This window comes from Macrosteles quadrilineatus, unplaced genomic scaffold (genome assembly GCF_028750875.1).
Source record: "Macrosteles quadrilineatus isolate MER2022 unplaced genomic scaffold, UCM_ALF_1.0 Scaffold_7__1_contigs__length_78375512, whole genome shotgun sequence".
NCBI classification, from domain to species: Eukaryota; Metazoa; Arthropoda; class Insecta; order Hemiptera; family Cicadellidae; genus Macrosteles; species Macrosteles quadrilineatus.
In genome coordinates, this window is record NW_026542600.1 from 70,440,273 (window position 1) to 70,466,172 (window position 25,900).

Consider the following 25,900-nt stretch of genomic DNA (forward strand, 5'->3'; position numbering starts at 1 on the left):
GCTTGCTCTCTCTGTACTCGCAACTGAATGTTTACATTGCACCTTCATCCTTCCAATTCGTAGTAAAACAGGTATTCTGGTGTATTAGGTCAGCAAGAATAACTTTAAATTAGCTTGTAGAAAATCAACTTTTGACAAATACCCTTGGAAGTTGTTCAACATCGGGTAAATAATGGTGCTATGCTCCTTTTTCTGTAGCAGCAGCAGCAGCAGCAGCAACCAATTCAGCAGCAAGGAGTTTTGCAACAAAATATCCAGCAACCGCAGCACATCCAGCAACATCTGGTGTTGGCTCAGCAGAAATCGCTCTTGCAGCAGCAGCAACAGCAGCAGCAGCAACAACAACAGCAGCAGCAGCAGCAACAACAACAACCTACCCAGCAGCACTTCATCGTGCACGAGGCCAATCAAACGAGTGGAGGAGTGCAGGCACAACAGCAGCCCCAGCCCCAACAACCTCAGATGGTGCAGCATCAGCAGGGCTTTGTCACACTTTCCAATAACAATCAGATCAACTGGAATCAGCAACAACAACAACAGCAGCAGCAACAATTCCAGTTGCGTCAACAGCAACTACAACAACAGCAACAACAGAATCAACCACAGATACAACAGAGACAAATCACTTGGACCCAGCAAACTCAGCAGCAGGTCTGCATGCTTAAAATATTTTAGTTGATGCTAGCTAACATGGGATGTTAAGTGAACAAGCATGCGTACTAGTAACTTCTCAAGGGGTCATGTTTAGAGGTTTAGAATAACAACTTTCATATAATTTAAAATGTGCCTATCATACCAGGAGTTTTTTCTTTTAATTCAAGAAAAGGTCTCTTTACTGGAGAAATGCCAAAGTCAGGCTGTGTGGATGTATAAAAAATAATAAAGAGTATACTTTGAAGTGACTATTATACAATTTTTTAAAGAAAATTTATTAAATTTATGTCATCGAGCTCAAGGATCACATACCTTAGGCTTACACATTATAATTAGCCAAGAAGCTTTCAAAGTACTGGACGTTAAGTAAAGACGGTTCATTTCTGGAATTCTTGTTCCTTTTTATTTGCCCTATAGTTTTTCATTCATAATGAAAATTCTGCTTTCCTTTTTTCTCTAAATTTTTTCTGACTTAAGAGATTTTGTCTGTAGTTTAACTTTTTAACCTAACATAAGCAACAGAAGTAACACAACACAAGTATTGCTAACATAAGTATTGTTGTTTGTTATTTTTTTCAGTTTTTTCATTATGTTGGTTTTTAACATCCATTTTCCTCCTTTATTTAACAAGTGATGCTAAAAATAAAATTTTACTTATCTTTTAGTAAGTTTATAAATAAAATAAAATGTGACACTCTATATTTTATTCGTTCAAATCATAAAAATCGCATTCCCATAAAATCTAAGAATAAGTTGTGTAAAACATTCACAATAAAATAGGAACATTTTTTTCTAACCATGTTTATTGCTGACTTGTGAAACAGTGAATTTTTAATACCAGAAACACAGTGCATTAAATTTATTGTGCCTCTAAATTACAGTTTTTAATAAAATACAAAACATGTTATTCAATATTGACATTCAGTGTTGGAAACACTAAAGATACTGCCATTTAAAAAGACAAAAACAAATATGTCTTATTGTGTTCTACAAATTTATTTATAATCATTCATAACTTCAATACGAAACGTATGTAAACTTATAATACAACTAACAAACTGGCCAAAGAAATTACAGAACATATTTTCAAATTTGGAACTTAATTGTAGATTATTAGTTGCCAACTTATATTATCCAACATAATTCCAAATCTTTAGTAGCTGTGTAGTCTAAAGATTTATTCTAAATTCATACATTTTGTTCCATGCATAATGTCTTGATTATGCCGTGGTAGAATTAAGGGTCTTTACTGTATGTGTAGATTTCAGTTGCATGTGTCCACCTATAACTATAATGTTGTGTACAGAACCCGAACCAAAGACAGTTGATTCAGATGGACAAAGCTACCCATGCACAGTTGCGCCAACTGGACCCTCAACAGAGAACAATGTTCCTACACAATCTGCAGAAGCAACAACAGATCGCAATACAAAGACAGATGCAGGTAAGTCTGGGCTGTCATTACAACTAGTGATCAGTCTTTTCCTGTGAAACCATCAAACTTAAAAGAGTTTGGTACATAGGTTAAAAACAATTATTTCAATTTACTACAGCAAAGTCCTACAAACTCGTCTCCTGATAACTAGGGGTCTGCGGGTTGTGGATCCACGAATCAGGACAGGTCGGGCCAGCGGAAGGCCTGAGAGACCGGGTCAGGTCAGAGATTGGTTCGGGCCAAGATTGGGTCCAGAGCCGGCTAGAGGGTGGGCTGGGCTCGGCTAAATGTAAAATCTTGTATGCTGAATGTAGGCATTTAGTTAATTTAATCTGCTAAAGTCAAAAATTTTAATATGCTTTACCAGTTCACCAAGTAATTTTTTACTTGAATTGTTTATGTCATGACTGTGAATAAAGCTGCAACTGTGAGCACGAAAATTAATCAAACTATCAAGCGTTTTACATAGGCCTATTATATTATTATTAGATAGGTATTTTAGATATGTAACAAAACGGGGTGGAGGTGGCTGAACACTACATCAGGAAAGTAGGGGGCCAGGGATCGCTCAGCCGTGGGGCTCGTGACGGCTCTTGCCGGCCCTGATCGGGTCAGGCCAAAAAAAGAATAATAATTTATTTTCGAAGAAACACTTATATTATATCTATTATTGCAGAAGAGTTAAAATGTTAAAATAAGAATTAAATATTAAGTTTGCTCGCGACCTTTAAGAATTAAGACACAGCAGAGAAATTGCCGCACTGCCACTAGCCAGAGCCAGTCAGTCATCTACTGCCAAAAACCGTGACGCAATAGTGCAAAGAAAACAGAAGTCAAAAGAAAGACTATAGTATCCAAAGGTACTTGTTTAATTATTTATTGTTTATTCCACACCTGATTAAAAATATATTTTAGCATTTTACAATAAATTATAAAGAAAAGAAATATCTGATATAGTGTACATATCTGTATATTGTTCTTTTATTTTGATATTGTCCTTTTTGTCATTCAGCAACAATAACACTTCTGATCGTTTGGTTTGGCATCAGCAAGTAAGCTTGGTATTCGTGACAAAGCATCGACATGTGGTATCAATAAATCTTTCTTGTGGACAATCTTACGGTACGTCCAGAGTGCACGCCGATTCAGATTTTCGGCGACAGGAATGGCACTTGCCTCAAATGGAAGTGGCCGTAGTAGCTGCTGGTTTCCGAGCCCGCGCTCAGGCACCTGCTTACCGGAATGAATTCTTCATTCTGGTTTCAGATTCTGATTTGCTCATACGCATACTATTTAATTAAATAAATTTAGTTTTTAAAGTAAAATATTCAATTTTTTCATCCTTACTTTTAATTAGGGTTACCACTAAAAGTGTTATCTTGTCTTTGCTTAATAATAGCTCTTCAGGATAATTGTTTTGTTTGTGTGTAGGTTCGACAAGTTTCTTACAATACGATGTCCAATTTTAATAATAAGTTTCGGTGGTTTAGGGTTCCACTCAACACAATATAGAAAAAAGCTCTATCATTTCTAGCTATCGGAAAAGAGATATATAATATTATGAACATCATTTTTAACTGGCTGTAACTTCAGAACAGTTTCAGGCGTTATCATTTTACACGTTAATTCCTCATCCAACAATTCCATAACAACGACTGACTTGCTTCTTTGCTATCCGAGTCAGTACCGACGGCGTTATTTCCTGCTTCTATTGTGACCACCAACAAAATATCCGACTCAGATTAACCATGCACCGAAAATCTGAATCTGAATCGGCGTGCACTCTGGACGTACCGTTAAAGATCGACTCTTTGAGTTTTCTCGAAGAGTTTGAGTCGAGTCGAGTACTGAAATACTCACTTGAAAATACTCGAGCGTTTGAGTACTCGCACACCCTGAACATAATGGAAATATCTGGACAAGATAATTTCTCAGATGTGTTAGCTGAAGTCTATACTAAAATATGTTTCAAATAAGTGTAATTTGTGTTGCAGCAGCAGCAACAACAGCAAAGACAGGTTGTGCAGGGAGGAGGTATTGCTGGCAGCACTGTCGTAGTTAGTGGAGCATTGAGACAACAATCAGTGGCAGTTATCAGAGGACACATACCTTCTGGGCTGAACCCTCAACAACAACTGCAATGGCTTCAGCAGCAACGCCATCAGCAGCAGATTGTGATACAGCAGAACACTCAGCTGAGGCAGCAGGTGTTGGTACACCCACAACAAGGTGACAGGCAGATGCCTGCACAGCAACTCATCACTAGCAACAGTCCTACTGTAGCTCAGCAGCCACAGTGGGTGGCAGACGCTCAGTTGCAAGGTGAGGACCTAGGACAAATCCTCCACGGTTTTACAGATTACTTTAAAAGGATGTTCCTTGAGGGTCCATGTTGTTGAGAGGAGTGGCATTATAAAAAACTAAATCCATTGGTGATTGGCATGATTTGAACCCAGGACCTTTGAGACAGAAGCCCCATGCTCTAACACTGAACCATCTCATTCCCTCTATTAAAAATACTGAAGAAATCTTGTATAATGCATGCTTGTCATGCGAGTTGTGTCAACTGTCCTCACAACACTCATGAAGGCGTAATACTAAGATTTATTGGTAGTTTTACCTAATGAATTGGGTTTTCACATAGTTAGTAAACAGCAGGTAAAAGGAAAAAGTAAAGGGCGTGTTAGGAGGTCTGGTGTTTTTAGCATGGCTTGTATCGCTGAATTTGCCTTTTGAAATTCATGGCTTATGAGCTCTCCATTGCACGGTGATTGTGGACTGGAGTATTGAGAGTAACATGGTGTTAGGCTATATAGACAATGAAACCTAAATTCTCATTCTTTGATAAACAACTTCAGCAGTTGTGTCTGTAAAATGTTCGCATGGAATGGACCCTAAGTGGGTTTATCTGTGTAGATTAGATTTTTTAACTAGAAAAAAGGTAATGAGTAACCAAATAAACATATACTAAACACGTTCAATGCGGCACCAAAATTGGTTATATCACTTGTATGGCTAAAATATGAAAACTCAAATTAACTATCAAATGTCGTGTTGCGTGTTGGATAATAATTTGGTGCTATTTCTTCAAAATTTTCAATTTTTGACGAGATAATTGACGTCATCATTTGTGACGGGAATACTCATCATGCGCCAACTGACGAACGTGACATCAAAAGTAATCCTTAGTTTGTGTTGTAAACGGTTGTTGTCCGTATCACCTAGTTCATCTTCAGTGAGAAAGTCGTCAATCCGTGAAGAATTAGCCATATTCATTTACTATTGCACATCACTTACGTCATATAACACACTAACACACAAAAGCATACACACAAATAACAATATTTTTTACATATCTAATATCTTTACAAATGAATTTGCAAATTTTATTTTTCATAAAATTTTCTGTTCAAAATTAGTCTAAAATACTGTTTAAGTTCAAATTTGACTTTGGAGATCTCAAAACCCTGTTACCATGCATTCAATATTTAAAGTGGTTTTTGTTGGAAAGTCATCAATTTGTAGAGGTGTGCGGATAGTGAAATTTCATTTCGGATCGGATTCAGATCGGATAGTTGAGGCTCGGTTCGGATCGGATCGGATATTGGGAGGTTCGGATTCGGATATTTTCGGATTCGGATAGTTCGGCGCGGTTAATAATAAGCTGCATATGCATTTTTAACATATAAAACACTGTAAAGCTGTGTAAATAAACATAAATGGCGATTTTGAATCATAAAATTTCAAATTAGCCACGTCCACAGTTTTTCTCTCTTGAAAATCACAATTCACAACATCTATTTTCAAAAGTTGGTTGCTTGAATTAAGTACACTAGCAGCCGAAATCTTCACACAACACTTAAGCTCAGCAGGACTGATGTCAAAACGTTTGGGTTTGTTTACTAGAGGTTATGTTTTATGTTGTTTCCTGGTTCTCACAAGTCAAGGATTTCTATCTCAATTTTATTTTCACATTGTATTTCCGTACGTTTTTGGAACAGATTATTGGCCTTAAGTGGCATTCTTGGGGTTTGCCAAGTTTAGAAAACATCACTAATACACTAAACTGGGCTCTAGATTTAATGTTGTGGCAAGTTAATTAGAGCAATTAGGCTTTATAACTCTGTAAAAGGTGTGTATCCCTGAATTTATAAATTTCATTCTACACTTATTCACTGCCAAACATAATTCAGTAGAATCTTGATGAACCAAGAACTACACTAGCCTACATAACTTCATTACCCCAAGTAAAATACTAAGATAAGTTTTAAAAGTTAAAAAGTTATAAGTTTGTTAAAAATGGATTTTAAATTCAACAATTATTGCAGTCCATTATTGTTATTCAGTATGGTCCCAAGTTTTTGTTTTTGATTTTGAAACATTACAGTTCATTTGCCCAAGGTCAATAAGGCGCGTGTGCAACAATAGTTTTTTTACAAGCTTTCTCCAGACCACTGGGGAGGGTCGGGTCTGATAAGCCATCTATTGTTCACTTCAACCCTCATTAGTGCCGCTCGGCTGCACTCAGTGGGGAACCCAATACCACAAATCAATCTTTTAAATGAATAAACATATTTGGTAATAATTGTTTTATTGATATTCACCTTGAAATTCCAATAAATTTGGTGTAAAATTTGACAAAAACCGGCCAATTTATTAATACATTACCAATCAAGTACATTGGTAATTAAATAATAGGTAAAAATTAACCGATTTTCGTCAAGTTTTACCCCCTGCTGTGCTATGTCACAAAAGCTGATAACGACATGGGCAACTAGGCAACTTGTTGAATGCGTGATGAAAGGAAACCCAAGAAATAGAAGAACAAAGAGAAAGTATAATGACGTTGTTATCTTTATACCCTTTTTACAATTGCTGTTATTGTTATTATCTTTATGTAAGATTTTATGATTTTGTTTTATAGGTTTATAAAATAATTCTTTTTAACCACGGGAATATCAGGAGACAAGCACGAGTTGACCATGGAAGTTCTTTTCTGCTTTATGTATGTTCGTTCCAGACGAATCTAATCGTAAAGCAAAACAGCTGATAACGTTCCAGACGAATCTAATCATAAAGCAAAACAGCTGATGACGACTAAACTAGACATCGGTATTGCATCATACGGCTTCTTTGTCGTTTGCTGTTACGTCGTCGTCGTTGGAAACGTATTGCTGTAATTTTGTCCAGGGAAACTAATGATGGTTATGAAGATTTAGTTTTCTGTCCAAAACGTCAAAATATGTTGTCTATCCAAAAAAGTCGGATATATAACGGATAGTATCGGATATCAAATTTAGGCTCGGTTCGGATACGGATATCCGAACCGAACCAAATCCGACCTGATTTTTCGGATAACCGCACACCTCTATCAATTTGAGACATTTAAATGTATAGGCCTAACTCCTACCTAAATAGTGTTAGTAAACTTTTTGCTGTATAGTCAATAAAAATACTTGGTTCATCTAAAAACATTTTTGTGTACTAATTAAGTGTTTGTAGATGTAGATATAGTATTAACTATGGTAGAAAACTGAAATTATGAATCTCAAAACCGAAACCAAAACTCTTTACATGGTTGGCCAAGATTACAAAAAATATAGGCAATAGTAAAATGTTTATTACGCAATCAAAACTGAACACATGCACCCCTAATCCTGACACAATATGAAAAACACAGCTCCACTTTAAACTTAAAAACATAATTGTTTATGAACAACAAACACTGAAATACATTGAACTCATGACATTGACATACTAATATGATAATGAGAATAGTATTGAAATTAAATCAATACTTAGTTTTGAATCTCGAAACTGAAAATTTTCTTAAGTTCTTGTGGTTTTGAGATTTGAGATTCGGTTTTGACACACTACTATTTGGTATAGCTAAAAAGCATAGCCATAAAATCAGTCTATACACAAAGTGAGTAGACATTACCAGTTTTGGCCAAGTGAACTTCTTTTATTCTCGACTTGAGCAAATCAGTTTCAATAACTAAATGAAAGTGTCTATTGACAATGCAGGTCAAGTGGGAGTTGGATCTCAACAACAGATGGCTCTGAGGCAGCAACAACTCCAGCTGCATCGCTTCCAACAACTGCAACAGAAGCAACAAGTTCCCACTGCCAATGTCAGACTTGCCCACCCCACCACCCCTCAGCCTATGCTGTTCAACAATCAGGTAATGATACTGTGTGAGGGGAAACAAGATAGAGTGTGCTACCTTTGGTGTACATAACAAAGGTTTTATGATGAAAGATTTGCCATATTGAACATTTTGCTAGTTACAATAACATGCTAACTTTTGCTGTTTAGAGTTTCTTAGAGATGAGGATAGTACTGATAGTAGAAGGGCCAGAACTAGTTGGCTACAGATTAGGCAAAGTTTACATGAGCGACACACCTAGCTTCCCGGTTGTGATTAGCATTTGCCGTGGCCCAGCAACGTTTCACTTCACACGAGCGACAATTCCACCGACTAGATCGCAGGCATATAGGCTACTAGATGCGAATAAGTATCGATGCATCGATAACCGATGTTTTTGATACGTCGATATTTGATGTTTTTTGCATGGATGGTTTAAGTGACCGATGTTTTTGTTGCATTGATGTTTTGAACAAAAGGAGTTTTTGTTTTTAGATAATTAATTATCGATGTTTTAAATTTGTATTATAGAATAGAATAATAAAGAAATTTGGGCAGTAAACAATTAAACTATTATAAAAGTTTGGCTCCAAAAACCTTGTTGTTAAAAGGATAAAGGGATTTTTAAAATTATTTTTAGAAGCCCCTGTCGTTCATCAACTGATATTTTTGTTTCATTTTCAGATGGCTCAAGGGAATACAGTCGCCCAAGGCCATCAGCCAATACCAGAAGCTGCCGACTCAGTGGCCTCCTCTACAGATTTGTTTTCGGTAATTCTACATTAATTTATTATACTGATTTACACATTCAGTTGTTTCTTTGTTGCTATTTGTTTACTTTGCTTGAGCTTTGTGACCATTTGCAAATCCTGGCTCCTTATTCTGCAACTTTGGGGAAGTGGTTTTGTGTTTTAAAATACACTTACCAAAATTGAGTTTAAAATCCTCCCTTCTCAATGAAGCTCTGACTCAGCAACTCAACCAACAGCGAAAACTTTTAGTTCCAAACTTTTCAGTTACTCAACCTAGGTAAAACAAACCTGGGTGAACTTTTTTCAATATCAATTTTTACATTTTTAAAGAATAATGGATGCAGAGCTAGCACACACACAAATAAAACGTACCATAAACATGTGAATTTATTTCTACTGAATCAATTTACCCATCATTATATATCCACAGTTTAAACTAATTACGGCCAGTATGATTAATAAAATAAACAGCTGCTACTGGGTTATCAAACTGTAAAAAATAGTAATTCCTAAAAAAAAGTCGATTTTGAATGATTTTATGTAATTTTTTACCACTTTATACTCATTTCCGTACTTATTTTCTGTATGTCATGGATGCCCACAAGAAAGTGAAGTTTTAGGTATTTTTTTATTGGATTGTCGGCAGTTTTCTGTTGTTTCCTGCCTCGGAACTAGGCCTACTCCAAATGTTTGAAATTTCACTGGATGTGTTTTCTGTTCTGTTCTGTTCTGTTGTATTTGTAAAGGCTTTATCGCTACCAATTGTAAATAGTATGATTCTTGTGAAATTGTGTGATGCAAGAAAAAAACCAATAGATGTTGAAAATCCTTCTAAGTTAAGTTTAAGAAACCTCAAAATGGTTGGATTCGAAAAATTTTGTAATCATGGAATTGAAGCCGCAACTTATTTCTTTTATTACACGTGAAACTACAGCCTACCGTATGCTATAACGTTTTTGTCTTTACCTTTGGATAAAAATAACTGCATTTATTTCATCAGAAAAGCCATAAAAACTAATATATTTCTATAGTATTCTATTATAGAATGTGGTGAGATTAAATTTTTTTATATTAAATTTTTACTCTACTGGTTCAAAATTTCAGGAAAATACTAAAATCTATATTAATTTATAAATTACAAAATATTTCATTTAAAACTGAATAACATCTGAAAATTAATAAATGTAAGAGGAAAACTGTTTTCTGTTTCACTAATTTTGCAATCAATCAAGCATCAAACGTGCCAATAGCAATCTTCTGTCTTTACTTTTTGTTTCATGATTCAACATTCTGTTATGGCTAAGATTTTGCAATTTCAAGCACCATGTCTTTTGTCCACCTTGATAAGTGATGTATTGCTTTGGTCCTATATCAAAGGCATTTTGATTATTTTGCTAGGATTTTTTCAAAGAAACTATAATATATCATTAATTTTAACTCCCACATACTATTTAAAGACTGGTTTAGAGTGTCCTGGTTTTGTATATTTTATCAGTACCTACCAAACCCTCCAACAAGGCATTTCCCTGCCCACTACTGGTAAGTAAAAGTAGAACCTGTTCTAGTAAGCTTACATTTTGCTTTCAAACCAATATGGAGCTAGCTGGCATCAGTCCAAGCGCTTATGTTATAAAACACATACTGTTAAACATTTCTTATCCATTTATAAAACTGCATTTTTTTTTTATTTAATGAACATTCAATCCCATTTTGTTTTTATTCAGTGTGTGTGTTTTTTTAAAACACAACCCAAATAACTACAACTAAACACTTCAGCTTATATGATGATATCCCTGTTTTCTTTACTTAATTGCTAATCAGCGAATATACATCATTCCAGTTATCTATAAGGTTTAGGGTTATTGATAATTTATTGTAAATAGGCCTAAGACGTAATATGGGGTTTTTTACATGCTCAAAGAGTTGTTGAGACTTACAATAAATTCCCAATAACACTAAAACTCAAAGATAATAAAAAAATCTTAACTATGCAACAATGCATAACCAGCTGATTGGCAATGAAATAAATAATACAGGCATACTAAAATGTGAGCTTGTTTTGTGATAAACAGTTTCTTATGGTACTTGTAATTTGGGTTGCGTAAAAAAAAACACCCTGTACTTTTGATTTGTTTTAGTAAGTTTATTTGTAAGTTATTTTCATTTTCATCTAGAGTGATATAAATGCTGTTTGGGCAGTAGTAAGCCTATTTTAAATTGAGTGTATACTTATGGCATGCGTTTGTACACACTTTTGGAATGACTTATTTAAAGATTTAAGCAATCTCAATTACATGTTTAAAATAACGTACAGGATATGTAATCAAGAAATAATATGTGCTCACTAGTCACTATGCATTTCCTAAAGGTGTGATTACATTTATGGTTTTTCATCAATATCTTACTGTTTTTATATGTGATTGTAAAGTTTAATTAAGTTCGATTTTAATTGAAAAGTTCCCTTCTCAAACCTGTAAGAATTTGTGTCCTTTTGCATCATACTATTGCATATTTGCTTTTTGTTCATCAACAGAAAAGTCTTAACTTACTTAACATTCTTTTATAGCGCTAAGATCTTTACTGGGCACATGAAATATAGAGTAATTTCTTGTCCATTTAACCTTTAAACATGAGTTTAAGTTAGATTTTAAATTTGGGTAAAATATAAAAATAACAGCATGCTTGCATTATTATCTAATAATGTTGTCATCTAAATAAGCTTGGCAAAATATCTTATATATGAATCATATTTTTGTTTATTTATTAATTTAACTGCACATCTCTGTTTGCATTGTATTGAAATATAATGATAAGGTCTAATTATTGTAAACTAAGTATTCTGGCTTTTATGATTCAATAAATCTCTAGAAAAAATAGGGGTGTGTGAATATTGATTCAGGGGTTCAAATCAAATCCAATACTTCACAATATTTTTTTTCCAATATTGAACATTGAACATATTTGAGCAAAGATTTACAGAAAAGATGCTCTACTGAAAATTTTTTCAATCATTCTTGAAACTATACTAAGGTTAATTGCTTTTTAACTTAATTAACAAATATTCACTGGATCTGTTGCGATAATCACTATGTCTTACTATTAATGCCAGCAAGTAGCAGTCTTGTATTGCAGTAGGAAGTGAACTAGACATAGTGAATTTGAAATGATAAAACAACCAAATCGGCTTTGGATATGAGCTTGTATAGTTTATATTGTGACATTCTGAAGTTACACTTAAGGTGAATACCAATCATGAAATCTAAGGAAATCCGGTTTAACCCTCTAGGTGTCACGAGTATTTAGGCACTTTAGTCGAGTTTTATGTTAACATCCATAAAACCTTTCAATAAAGACATACACACATAAATATGTATATTTTCTCAAACTATATAAAATAGGGTCTCTATAAATATATAGTAAGTTTTAATACCCTTACCTCACAAGACATGGGTTCAAATCCAGAAGATGCAAAAACAATTTCTATCTGAGTAACCAGACATGTGGGAAAACACAAACAGTCACTAAATAAGACACTGTTATATAGATTTTATTCAAAATTAAGTGAGGAAAAAGAAAATATATAGTTATATAGTGTTTATTTGAAAAATGATTACTAAACTTTATAAAAACAAAGATATGAACACCAAAATGATATAATCATGACAACCATAGACGAGAACATACATGCAGAAAAACAAACACAGGGCAAAATAAATAGTCTTTAAAACGGCCATCTTTATTGGTTGTCATGAAGCCCAGAATCTGCTGAATACCAGGTATGCATTATTACTGGAATCGTTCGATAGTAAAGGATTATATCGAACAAAACAGAAAGCCTTCAACGTCGCCGTAATTACGGCCATTGACACTTCGAGGGTTGGATATTAAATAAACAAATACAATATTCACAATTTGTTTTCATTGGAAGTTTATTTCTAGGTTTATTGATTATTTAAATCTTGAAACGTATCCTTTAGTATGCAGCTGGGCTCGAATACTAAAATAGACTATTTGTTAAACTATTTGAACTATCAAATATTCACACACCCCTACAAAAACTTATCACAGCTAAACTTATATTCTACATATCTTAAGGGCCATATTTACATTCAGTTAACCACTAATAATCATTTTGTAGACTAAAGTAATTTAAGACCCAACATTCCTTTCCAATCCGGTTCCTTTCCCCAGGGGTAGAGGTGGCAGTGTAAGTTGCTAGTTTTGCTGACTACTGTAGTACATTGTGTTAGTTTGAGGTTTGTTTTGCTACTCCCAGGGAAATCAGCAGGGTGCGGGCCAGTCTCAAGCCTTCATGGTGAATGCTAAAACTAAGACAGCTCTAGCAAACATGTTGAGCATCAGATTACAGACGGGTCAATCCGGTAGCGCTAGCAACACTCAGGTGACGGTTGGCAATGGCATGATCCTGCTCCTGCTAACACTTACGTTGGGACTTTAACACATAACACGTAACACGCATGTAATTTATCTCTCCTATAACTCTTCTGTAGAACTCGATATCGTTGTGGAGTATCATTAAAGTTTGTTATAATTAACTCTTGTTGGCTGTTGACGTTATACTCTTTTATTCCGTTTCTGAGTGGATACCAAATAAATTTGACGTCTTGACATTTGTTGACTTATTTGTAAACAGTTGATATCTTCATCTTTGTGTCGAACTTATCTAAAACTTAACCCCTTAAACAACTAGGCTATTGTAAGAAATTGTATTTTACAAGACCACTAAGGTATTTAAACAACATTTAATTTGAGCTAATAACAGAATATAGAATGGGCTATTTTAGGCTCCTCACCCCTTCACCAGTATCAGTGTTCCCAACAACTAAACAAGTGAAAATGATGTGGTGTATTCACTGATAAAGATGGAAGCTTTGAAATTTCTGTGGGATATAGTATTTCACATTCCTCATGTTCTATTATTACCTTAAACCTAATGTAAGCCCTGTGATTTTTTAAATCCTTGTGTCAATATAGTTTGGGCTTGCATATAAACAAATCCAATGTAAATTTCCTTAAACCTAATTATTATTCTAAGATTTCCATTATTAATTCAATTGCAAGAAGTGTATATAATTTTAAGATTGTTTTGATATTGAAAAAAACAATATTTAAAATTACACAAATTATAAATCAATACCTCTCTTTTGATTGGTTACAATTATTCAAGTTTTAAAAGACTAATTTAAAATCCTTAGTATCCCTTGTTGTTTATCCATCCTTAATGATTGATTTTTCATTTTAAATATGTCAACAGTCAGGTTTCATTTCAATAAACTCTATTCAGTGAATGCATGCAAGAAATTTGTTGATTAAATGCATTCCCTACTTAGTTAAAATAAAATATTAAGATTGATATTAGGACATTTTAAAGGGTGCAGTGAAACATTATTTCTATTTTAAAGGGCTGTTGTCTCTTCTTTTGAAACATCTTCCATGGTGATTACAAAATTTAAGTTTGGTGTGTATCAAAAACAATATGTAAATGTGCAAGTTAATCCTGAAAATGGCCACACTAAAACTTTGTTCTTTTGTAAGTAAATCTTAATTGGTAAAACGTAAAACTGATAGAATCTATATTTTATAGTATCTTAAAAATACATTCATTTCAACTAATTGTTACTTTATAGCTGTCATTAAGTATGGTGCATGTGCAATATATTTGTTTAACAACTAATACAACTATACATTTTATTGAAGTGATTAAATTTGACTCAAAACTTGATATTGATTGACATATTTTTTTAGCTTCTCTGTTGACTTGGCAGTCAATTGGATGAAGTGTAACAAGCAATAGATGTGTGATTCAATAACAGCCTTGTGATCATTAACAATGTAGAAATAATATGGCTGATTTGATTTTAAAAGTCCTAATGTGTTCCAACGGAAATTGCACAGTGCATTTGTGTATTATTTTTATTTACTTTTTCTGGGTTAGCGAAATTTTACCCCCAAAGCAAAACTGACGTCTTAGCCAAGGGGGGTAAAATTCCACCCCGCAAAATTTTGAGTTGCACAACATACATCATAATGTAATAAGCACTAATACACAGGGTGACAATTAAGTCTCAGGACCACTTCATAACTTTAAAACGTAAAGAGATATCACAATCAAATTTGGCATATCATTACTGGTAATAGTGAGCTACTTTTTTGTGTACATGGTGATCGGATGTCACCTACGGGGGACGGCCTATGCTTACCTTAAATATTTTTATTTACTCCCTATAGGCCGTCCCCCATAGGTAGCATCTAATCATCATCTACACAAAAATGTAGATCTCACTATTACCAGTAATGATATGCCAAATTTGATTGTGATATCTCTTAGTTTTAAAGTTATAAAGTCGTCCCAAGGCTTAATTGTCATCCTGTATAGAGTAAACATTATAATTAACTAGATTCTGTAATGGGAAGTTTGCGGATTAAACATCTGTTGTTCTTTAAACCTGTTGTATAAAATAGTTACACAACCGCCACAGTGATTCCATACGTGGGATTATTATCCCGGAAACGGGATTTTTAGACCATGAGCAGGATTACAACAGGATACAGGATAAAACAGAATTTTCGGCTGTGACGTCTATTTTGATTTTTTCTATTTAATTTTAGAGAAAACCTAACTCCAATTTATTAAACCTCTGTACCAAAATATAATAGCAATGTTTAAACAACTATTGCAACTGTTGCTGCAAAAATAAAACATGATACAGTAGATTTTTGCTCATCCGGATCGACCTTGTCCGGACTCCCGCTTGTCCGGATCGGCAATCGTGATTTTTTTTAGCAGCACAGTACAGTAGAAGTCCGATTATACAAGCTAAACGGGACTGAGACTACCTCGGATAATCAAAAAATCGGATAACACGGCAGTAAAAATTATTCCCGGTGGAACTGCATTTGCCTGGCTATCAATACTGTGGACCTGGAACAAAATTGAAAAAAAAACAGCTATATACAGTACTGTATTTGCTCAACTCTCGATAGTCCGGATTTTTCGTAATCCGGACCAGATGTCCGCCACATTAGTCCGTATGAGCGAGAGTCTACTGTACGTCAAATATAACACTTGGGATTGAACATAAAAAAATTATGCGGGTTAAAACAAGGATTTTTCATAATTCTAAAGCGGGATTTAACGAGATTTCTCAACCCAGTGAGCGGGATTATTTTTTCGGTCGTGTGGATACACTAGTCCGCCATTGGTTTTGGAAATAACATTTAACTGAATCATATTTGTTTTGATAATAGTTTCTTTTCATTCCTATAAGAGGTTAAAACCCATTAGGAACCTAGTACAAAATGTAAAAGAAGCAGATTCACACATCAAAATACTGTAACTATGTGATTTAGTTTTTAAAAGATCTGCTTAAATTGTATAATGAATAAAATAATAGTAAAACCATCTATGAATTCTAAGGACTAATCCAAAAACATGCAATAATGGTCATAGAGTCTTACTTACTTATTTTATTATTTAAATTAAACGGTTTATATTACCTGTCCATCAGTGATCCTATTGTCGTATTAGGCGACTGGTTTCGGGATTAAAATCCTATCATTAGGCTGTTAAAAATGTCATTTCACTCAAATTGAGGTCGTCGGTAAACCCAAAACTCGCACATAAAACATGAAACACGAAAACACGGAGGGACATTGTATAAATATTGATAACTGGCAAGTACAGGACACTACGATGCAGCACGGGTAGATGCGTGGTCATGACTGAGGTGTCCTTGCTCCTCTCCCGTTATCTATGGAATGCCGGTGGCACTTCAGCATACTAAATAATTTGTTTTTTAAGCTCTGCAAAAGGTTTTAACAGAAATTGCTGAATTTTATGTTTTTATGGGCAAAAATGGGAAAACCCCAATTTTACCCCATAAAACCCCCCATAAACCCCCGTTCCCATATCGGATCACGCTGGTTCGTTAACTCGTTCGAATAAATGTAGGTTTACACGTTTGTAAAAAATTTATTCAAAATCGGATAATTTTTGCTCGAGTTATCGTGTTAACGGACATATATACATGTGTATATGAATTTGAGCGAATGGTGTTTTTGGCCTCTAGGGACCTCAAAACAAAAAAATAAATCGGTCCCGGGTCCAGGTCTTTTTTTTTTTTAATAGAGGGCCAGGCTTTAAGTAACCATGGGATTGCAGCGCAGCTAGAACAGCTTATTGTGCACGGGTCCAGGTCTTACCATGAGTACTACGGTAACAGCTTATTCCCTATATGGGAAATTCGTTGAGTACTCATGAAACTCTATTAATGGGTTTCCATCATTACTCTAGTAATAAATTATGAAACCGGACTATTAATGGTATTGTAATTGCATCATTGCCCTAGTAATCAATTATGGAAGTCGTAAACAAACATCTGACAAACCAAATGTAATAGCAGCAAAGATATTGCACAACAACAGATAAACCGACTTTTTATGTCAACAGTTTCGGTTTTAAACCACAACTGACATTAACAGCCGAGAGCCGACCCATCTCTAATTGAAACTGTTTTCTTTGGCAAAATCAGTGGAAGAATTTTAATAGCTTTAAAAATGTACAGCTGATGTTCTCGATGAGCTAATTATTTTGCCCTAGGAATCAAAAGCGCTACTTAAGCTCTGCAACGCATGTACTGAAACATCTGTTTTTGTTGCAGGATGACAAAAAGTAATTTAATGACTTTATGCAAAGTGGTCAAGTAAAAAACATAATGATTTTGAAAGTGGAGAACATAATGGATAGAGGTACATAGTGTGCATGTGTGACTGATGGTTGCAGATGTCCAGCAGTGTAGAAGGCAGTGCTGCAGGACAACTAAGACTCATGACGGCACAGCACATAGCTCAGCAGCTACAACCACCCCCTCCCACCTCTGCCCCAACCCCTCAGCCAACCCCTACACAGATGGTACATACTGGACCAGAGACACCAGAGTCCTGCTAATTTGGACTGTAAAAGCAGTGAAATTGTAAAAGAAATTTAAAACAGCGTATTTTTATGACGGTAAATGTCCATAAATAACTCCTACGATCACGAATAAACCGTGATTGTCTCCCACGATCACAGCAATATCGTGATAATTTCCAGTGATCGTGTTCTTCTTACTTCAAGGTGACTTAAAATGAGAACCGGTTTATGACATTTATGAGTGGACACTCATCCATGTGTTATAGACGATTATTTCAAACTTCTCAGTTCACAAAATTCAGATACAATTCACAAACTTTTTCTGGTCATCAAAATTAACGGTTTCTGAGATTCACGGTCGGTTAGATATCCTGGTTAGTATTTCAGAACATAACTTTGTCTTTTAATTAAAGTACAGCATCCTTTTTTCCCCGACAGTTGGTTCATAGTAGCCGGACATTCACATCAGTGAGTTTCGGATTAGCAGGACTGTGGTGTAAAATAGTTAAGTTTTAATATTTAAAATAAGGTTTTAAGCTCCAATATAGTGCTTAGCAGTGTCAGGTTTTGTTCTCTGTAGAAAACAAAATTATTGGCTACTCAAGCTGAATTGGGAACATTCCATACATTTATTCAAAAATATGTATTTTTTATCCAAGCTATATGAATAATTTGATTTTTTTCATTTTTTTTCTTCAATGCCAGTGGCATTTCACGAGAGAAATGTTTAGTGGATGTGCCGGGGATTGAACCCGTCCCTCCCGCACCGAAGTCCGAGACGCTAACCACTAGGCTAGCAACACAACCAATAAAATATTTAATAAAATATATATATATATAAAAAAATATATATATATATGTATTTAAATGAAATATTTAATAGCTTGTAATTATATATTGTTAACTGTTAAGTGTCCTAAGTGGCCACTTTTTTATTTGTGATATCATTATCTTAGTTTTATTTTCACTCAAGTCTTATAGCTGAATATATGGGTTTTTTTTTTGTTAAAAAAATAACCATGTTTAGAGGTTTAAAAAGTTATTAGCTATTCTAGAAAATCTGAGACTGGAAAGGACAAAATATCTCAAATTGTAATTGTTACATTCTATTTATCTTATACAAAAGTCCTTTCACTTGTTCATGAATCACCTCGCACATATCATCATCATACCAAATCTGAGCTTACCATAAGTAGATACTCTTTGTTAGGTATCTGTCACATGTATAAAACCTGCACCATTGCTTTTTTTGAATGCTTCTATGTATTTTCATTATTTCTAAAAGTGTTGTTAATAATTTGTAATAATTTACAGTCGATAATTATTGATATTTCATAGAATACCTCCTTGCAACAGTTAGGTAAGTTTAAACCCGTTATAAAGTGTTTTTGTGTGCTGTGATAAAAAGATATTCAATGTTTATCAAAAGGTGTCCGTCTCACATTTTGTTATCGTTGCGTTCACTTCCAGATGAATTAGTTGTTGGATCTAGCCTGACACTGTAACATGTTTTAGCGAGGACCAGTAGGAGTACAGAGTGGCAGTGTGCCTGTACGTGTAGGAGTGACTATGAAGACTGAATGTGGCCCAGTAACTCCCCCAGCCGTGCTAGGACCAGCCAACAAACCACCCTACACTCAGACCGCAGCTCGAGTGGCTGCAGTATTGGCTAAGAGTGCTGCGGCTACTCAACCACCCCAACATCATCAGAGACCTCAGTTCTTTGGCCACAACCCTAATTTAAAATGTAAGCTTCCAAGCAATCAATCTTTTAGGTTAGCAGCCTATTTCTTACAACTAACAGTTGGCCAATCAGTTTTTTTTTTTTTTAACTTGAGAACCTTGATTAACCATAACTTTTTAAAGGTCAATATCCATTATCCGCCAACTAAAATTTGTATTGGGCTATTTTTACTTAAGGTCTTTGCAGCGCTGCAGTTATAAAAATGTATTTAGTATGCATTGCCATGCATGCACTGTACATAAAATTATACTAAGTGTCATTCACATGTACACTATGTAATTTATGTCCACAACTAACTATCGTAATTTTCTTATGAATGAAAATTTGTTATATATTTAAACGTTCCTGACCCACAGGATATAGTTATAGGAGTTTTACTGTAATACCTTGTTATAGAACAAAATAACTTGGTTTATTTTGGATTCTTATATTTACCATACATAAATAATTGGTGACCCAACAAAATAGTGTATGAATGTAAGGGTTTGTTTTTGTAAATTCTTAGTAAAATTCTGATAGAATGTTTAAAGATTACTTTTCAAGTTCAAGACAGAGCCAAGGAGTTGAAAATATCAAAAGTGTGAAAAACACTTTACCGTAACTCCGGGTGACGTAAATAATCTCTATATTCAAAATATTGGTCTACTATTTTATTAACCTACCTAAGTTTTGTTTCCTGAGTACTACAAGTCAGGGATTATGATGAAATTAGTAAAATTTCTTACTCCTGTCTTCAAGTTAGAGATACTGTCACAAAAAGTTAAATTTCAGGTGAATCACGAGCTCCGAGCTACAGTTGAATATGATTTGTCAATGATTGTTCCAGTACCTCAAGACATGTTTTTGTTGGGCTGCATCTTCTTGATAGTGGAGTACGATCGCACTGGAGATAACATCTCAGAGTGGACCCATTGCATTACGGAGTACGGGGGAGAAGTCGAGGGTTCATATACTCTGCGTGTTACCCATATCATCTGTCAGACGCAGAAACATCCGTTAGTCCAGCAGGTAAATGGACATCACAGGTTACTTGATTGTAGTTACTTGCGTTTAGTTATGATCAATGCAAATGTTAAATTAAATTTTCTTTCGTAAACCTATTTGTAACATTTTAACTTGATGTATGGACAAGGAGAGTTTTTCTCTTGATATTACTTTGGTTGTGTGGCAATCGTTATTGTCAACGACAGACTGAAATTGATCGTATCTTGTATCTGAAGATTAATAAGTGTAAACTAAATGGATAACGTTTTGGCCACACATGTTGCACATAGTTGGAAAAACTACTTCTTTATCCAAAAACCGACAATTGAAATTAAACCAAGTGCTTTAAATAAATATTGTTCTTTTTTATGAATAAGTAATATCTTGTGTTGTTGATATAGGGAATAAGAGATGGGAAGCGCTGTGTGACTGCAGAGTGGCTAAGTGACGTCTGCCTCAAACAGCAAGTGCTGCCTCCCTGGCTTGCTTTACACTTCCCTACCCCTTACAGGTACACTTACTTACCACACATTCATCATATGGAGTTGCAATAGGCTCTGGTTGTTTGGAGGAATTATGTAGTCACTACAATGTAATATAACAAACCTCTGTATGACAAAATTTCTTAAAATACAAATTTTCAAAAACCCAGAACTCTCCAAAAGAAGACATGTCTATTTCGTCTCTACATAATAAATAGACTGTATTTACAACTGCAAAACAAACTTGTTATAATCAAATCAAAATAATCTTTATTTATTTTTATATACAATATGTATACATAAATGGGGTCAATATAAAACTATTACTAAACTTAATGACTAACATAGTGTTGTAATAAGATCAAGATTACCAAAATTAAAGTAGGCATTTAATCTTGGCACAAAAAATCAACCTCGGTTTATCAAACTTCTTGTACTTAAAACTTTTATAAATATAGGGAATTTAACCCTGTATATAGCAAATATAACTGTACCTCATTATATCAAATGTAATGTACAAAAAACAATTGTGTTTCAACATAGATGGCACTCTGATCAGTATTGATAGACAAATTTGTACGGTTTGAAGCGTGCTACTATAGTTTATAGCAACGGTACTGGACTCATAAGGATCGTAAAGGCTCATATAATCAATCTAGTGTTGCTAGCGATATTCTGAGTTGAATAATAAAGATCTTAAATTAATTACTGAGCCAAACCACATCCATATCACAGCCATTTTGATGATCTAATATTTCTAATGCATCTAATTAAATATAATAAGGAAAAGAACTCTGAAAACTTCCACTCGTACCTTATGGGTACGAGTGTGCTTTAAAGTAGAATTTACATGTTAAACTGAAATAATTAATAGTTCCCTAACCCCTTAATCCCCCCCCTTCCTGAAAAAAATTAGAACATATTTTAAAATTACTTAAACTAAGGAAAACTTATCAGTTCGGCGATGGAGTCCAGCCTTGACCATGGCGCCTACACCCTCTTGACTTCGGAACACAACTGTACTCTGTCTCTGCGCTTCATACCCCCTCCCCCGTTCTCCAGCAATCAGCTTATCCTTAGCGTCTGATGCGTCTCCGCTCGCTGTGACGCAAGCGTCACAAGTTTCTGGAAAGTTTAGATTATGCGGTGTGTGTGGGATTCAGTTTTGTGACTGACGATGGACTTTTTCTCTTACAAAAATATAAACAAAGCCTAATTAATGATTCCAATGAAATACAACACACGGTTTAAGGCATTTAATTTTTCTGTTTTTTCTGCAAAGTTTGCTTTGAACATTCCTTACTTTGTGGGTAGAATTGTCATTCATGTTGTCTATTATGTATGCCTTATAAAAATACTGAATATGATTTCACAGAATGTTGATGAGGTCAAACAATGGTAAATATAAACCTTGATGTAGGAATTTTGAGATCACCTTACCTTAATTCAACAAATCGCTTTTTTCAACGAAATATTCTATATAATTTTATATTATTGGTCCCTTGGAATTTGTTATATTGAGGTTGCACTGTATTGTATAAACGTTTATGTAATCTAGACTGATTTCTTGATTGTATCACAAACCTAATTCATAACTGTAGGGTTCTATCAACTAAGAACGTGTACTTGTCCGATTAATTTGGCATCATAAATGAACTAGAATGAATCACTCTAGTGCTATTTACTACTAATATAGTTAACTTCGTGGTTAATAAATTGTCACATTTTGTATTATTTTGATTATAATATTTTGGTTATGAATTCAGAACTATAATTTTGCTATTTGGCTTAAGAAATCAAATATTCTCTCAATTTTTAGCGAGGAAAAACCCTGCCGAAACTTGATTATCACTTATTCTGGATTTGAAGGCGAAGAACGCAGCAAAATCAAGAAAATGATTGAGGCAACTGGAGCCAAACTGACAAATTATCTTTCAAGCCAAAATAATATTTTGGTTTGTCGAAGGTAAGTTATGTTTTATTTCTGTTATTTCCTTTTGATTTCAAAACAAAATTTTAATATATAAGATGTCCATATATAGTAAGTACATGAATTCAGGAATAGGTTTATTGGATCAAAATAAAACAAAACTCAAAAATAATTTTTTTTTATTACAAAATTTAAATTTTAAATGGGTGTCATTTTGAAATCAAAGAATATTTTGTAATTATTTTTTTGTAAATACATTTTCGACTTAATACAATTGTACACCAAGTTTCATAAAGATATCTTAAATAATTTTTCAGAATTAAATTTTAAACACAAAAATCAAATTGGCGGATATCTTGCTAAGGAGACATTTTTGGAAAAGTGTTATTCCACCTGAAATAACAATATCTATTAAGAGAAATTAATAAACCTCTCCTATGGTCTTTTCCCTCTGTTATACAATTATCCTAAAAAGTAAATACCCCTTCCGCAGCAAACCTGCAGACTAAGTGAATTTAAATTGGTATGATTGCATTTTGACTAAAATATTTCCAGAACCAAGTCATATTTCTTTAAGTTTTACATTTATTATACCCTTATTATATTATCATTAATTTATTTTAATTTTATTAATTTAATTTAAGTTATATTAGCAGTTAAAATAGCATGGTTGGATATTAAACAAGTAAAGCTCAGTGAATTAGCCTAGTGTTTGAGTAGTTTGCTGGGCTCTGTTGTTTATTCTAAACATGCCTTTAAGTTATTGATTGACTGTTTGTAATTTTAGGCCTGATGGCAGTAAATACAGAAGAGCAAGAGAGTTGGGCAAATCTGTTGTCAATGTCCAATGGTTGAATGAAATATTGTTTGGCCATTATTCCTGTCTTCAACAACCAGATAGCCACAAATACCAGCAGTATCACTTGGGAAATCCTTTTCGCATCGAGTATATCCTTGTCCCTCATCTAATGGGTAATTATAATAATTTATTATTCTCAACAAAGTATTTTACTTAAATTTATCCTATAGCCTATTATTTATTTTAAACATCTTTTTAAGAAATTCAAGGGTCAATTTGAAATAATGGAAATTTTGAGACAAACCGTCTCATGTTTGCAGAGACACTAATAGAAAATCGGAGAAAGGAATGCAGATACATAAATTTAAATACTTGCAAATGAAATGAAATCAACTTTATTCATAATTTGCAAACATGTGCACAAATGGCGTCATTACATTGGATCAAAATCATAATACTTAATCCTAAAAAAGTTCAAGACATAATCACTATTGAAAATGTTCTTATTCTAATATATTATGTAGAAGGAAATATTCATTCTTTGAGTACGGGGGTTTAGTTAAAAAGTACATTTTTATCTTATTTTTAAATTTGGTAGTTTTTGTATGGTCCTTTAATTTTGTTGGAAGAGCATTATAACATTTTATACCCATATACATTGGTTTTTTTTTCTTCAAAAAATCTTAATCTATGGGAAGGTGTTGCATAGTTATTTATGTTTCTGGTACAGTATTGATGAGAATCCCCTACCAGTGCAGTGAGACATTATTTGAATTTTGGACAGTATATAATATACATTGATAGATATAATAGCTATATACAGTCATTATGCCTAGTTCTTCAAATTTTTTCTTAGCAGAATCTTGCCAATCCAAATTTAAATTTAACATAATGCGGATTGCTCTTTTCTGGAGAATTAAAATTCTGTCTAAATTAGCTTGTGATGTTCCTCCATAAATACTTATACCAAAGGATAAATGTGAGTGAATATGAGCAAAATAAACCAATTTTAGTGATTCAAGTTTACAAAATTTTGATAATTGATAAAGTGCAAATAGGCCTGTTGACATTCGATTTGCCACATGATCAATATGATCATTCCAGCTTAATTTACTGTCTATGTATAACCCTAGAAATTTAATGTTCTCAATAATTTGTATATCTTCACCGGCTAATTTTAGTGCTGGGTAATCTGAGGTATTAGTTTTTAGATTAAAGCAATATTGGGAAGGTTTCATTATGTATATTCTCCTTTGGTCAAGTAAAGAAATAGCCAAAAACTAAAATATTCAATGTGCAAATCATTAGAAAAAAATGAAGTCAAGGGTAACAATTAATCATGGGAATTGTCTGTGTAAAAGTTTTTGATACAGTGAAAATTTGCAGTACAAAGTGTTCTTTTTTTGCTAAAGACAGTAATAATAAAATACCAAACTTTGTTATGTGTTTTCTTGTAGTGCTATTCAATACAATCTTTCCCCTGCAGTAGCATGCTCTATTTGTAAAATAAAATTGATAATTAATTAAATAACTCCACAGTGCTTTGTAACATTGTGGTCTTTTAGATTTGAAATTATATATGCCCATTATAACAATTATTTGCAGACAAAATAATATAAAATAATTTTACTATCTAAAGAAGTTAACTATGTATAGAACATATTGTCAACAAGAGCTAATTCTTTTTCTAGCGGCTTGGAAGGCACCAATCAATGTGACTCAGGAGTCATATGAAAGATTGAAAAACAATCCACCTAATCCACGTAAAAAGAAACCGAGGATAGTGCCTCCAAGTCATTATGTAGATAATAACGTGAACGAGAACAAAGACTGCATGATGGAAGGGATCGAAGTCATCAACCATAACCCGCCCCCTCCTGAAAAAAGACCTTACGTACTATTTTCCGGGATATACGGAGATGAACTAAAAGAAGAGGCAAAGGTGGGTGCATTTTGTTTGCTCTTATACATCGATCTATATCTGTTAGAGATTATAATTGTCATTACTTTGTATTTCACTTGGTCTATGAATTTGCACT

At 33.9% G+C, this 25,900-nt stretch overlaps 1 protein-coding gene across 6 annotated transcripts in view; it reads left to right on the forward strand.

Annotated features, from left to right (window-relative positions):
- Window positions 1-25,900, forward strand: part of LOC128998481 (PAX-interacting protein 1) — a 48,009-nt gene that overhangs the window by 14,263 nt on the left and 7,846 nt on the right. For 2 of the 6 annotated variants that reach the window (XM_054424625.1, XM_054424627.1), the window contains exons 8-20: window positions 199-651; window positions 1,961-2,098; window positions 4,084-4,411; window positions 8,117-8,274; window positions 8,923-9,009; window positions 13,267-13,392; window positions 17,794-17,922; window positions 19,438-19,669; window positions 20,493-20,674; window positions 21,052-21,161; window positions 22,952-23,098; window positions 23,850-24,034; window positions 25,553-25,803. In XM_054424625.1, coding sequence (XP_054280600.1) covers window positions 199-651; window positions 1,961-2,098; window positions 4,084-4,411; window positions 8,117-8,274; window positions 8,923-9,009; window positions 13,267-13,392; window positions 17,794-17,922; window positions 19,438-19,669; window positions 20,493-20,674; window positions 21,052-21,161; window positions 22,952-23,098; window positions 23,850-24,034; window positions 25,553-25,803 — 2,526 coding nt within the window. The remainder of the gene's footprint in view (window positions 1-198; window positions 652-1,960; window positions 2,099-4,083; window positions 4,412-8,116; window positions 8,275-8,922; window positions 9,010-13,266; window positions 13,393-17,793; window positions 17,923-19,437; window positions 19,670-20,492; window positions 20,675-21,051; window positions 21,162-22,951; window positions 23,099-23,849; window positions 24,035-25,552; window positions 25,804-25,900) is intronic. The other 4 variants (XM_054424626.1, XM_054424628.1, XM_054424630.1 and 1 more) reach the window with 4 other exon arrangements.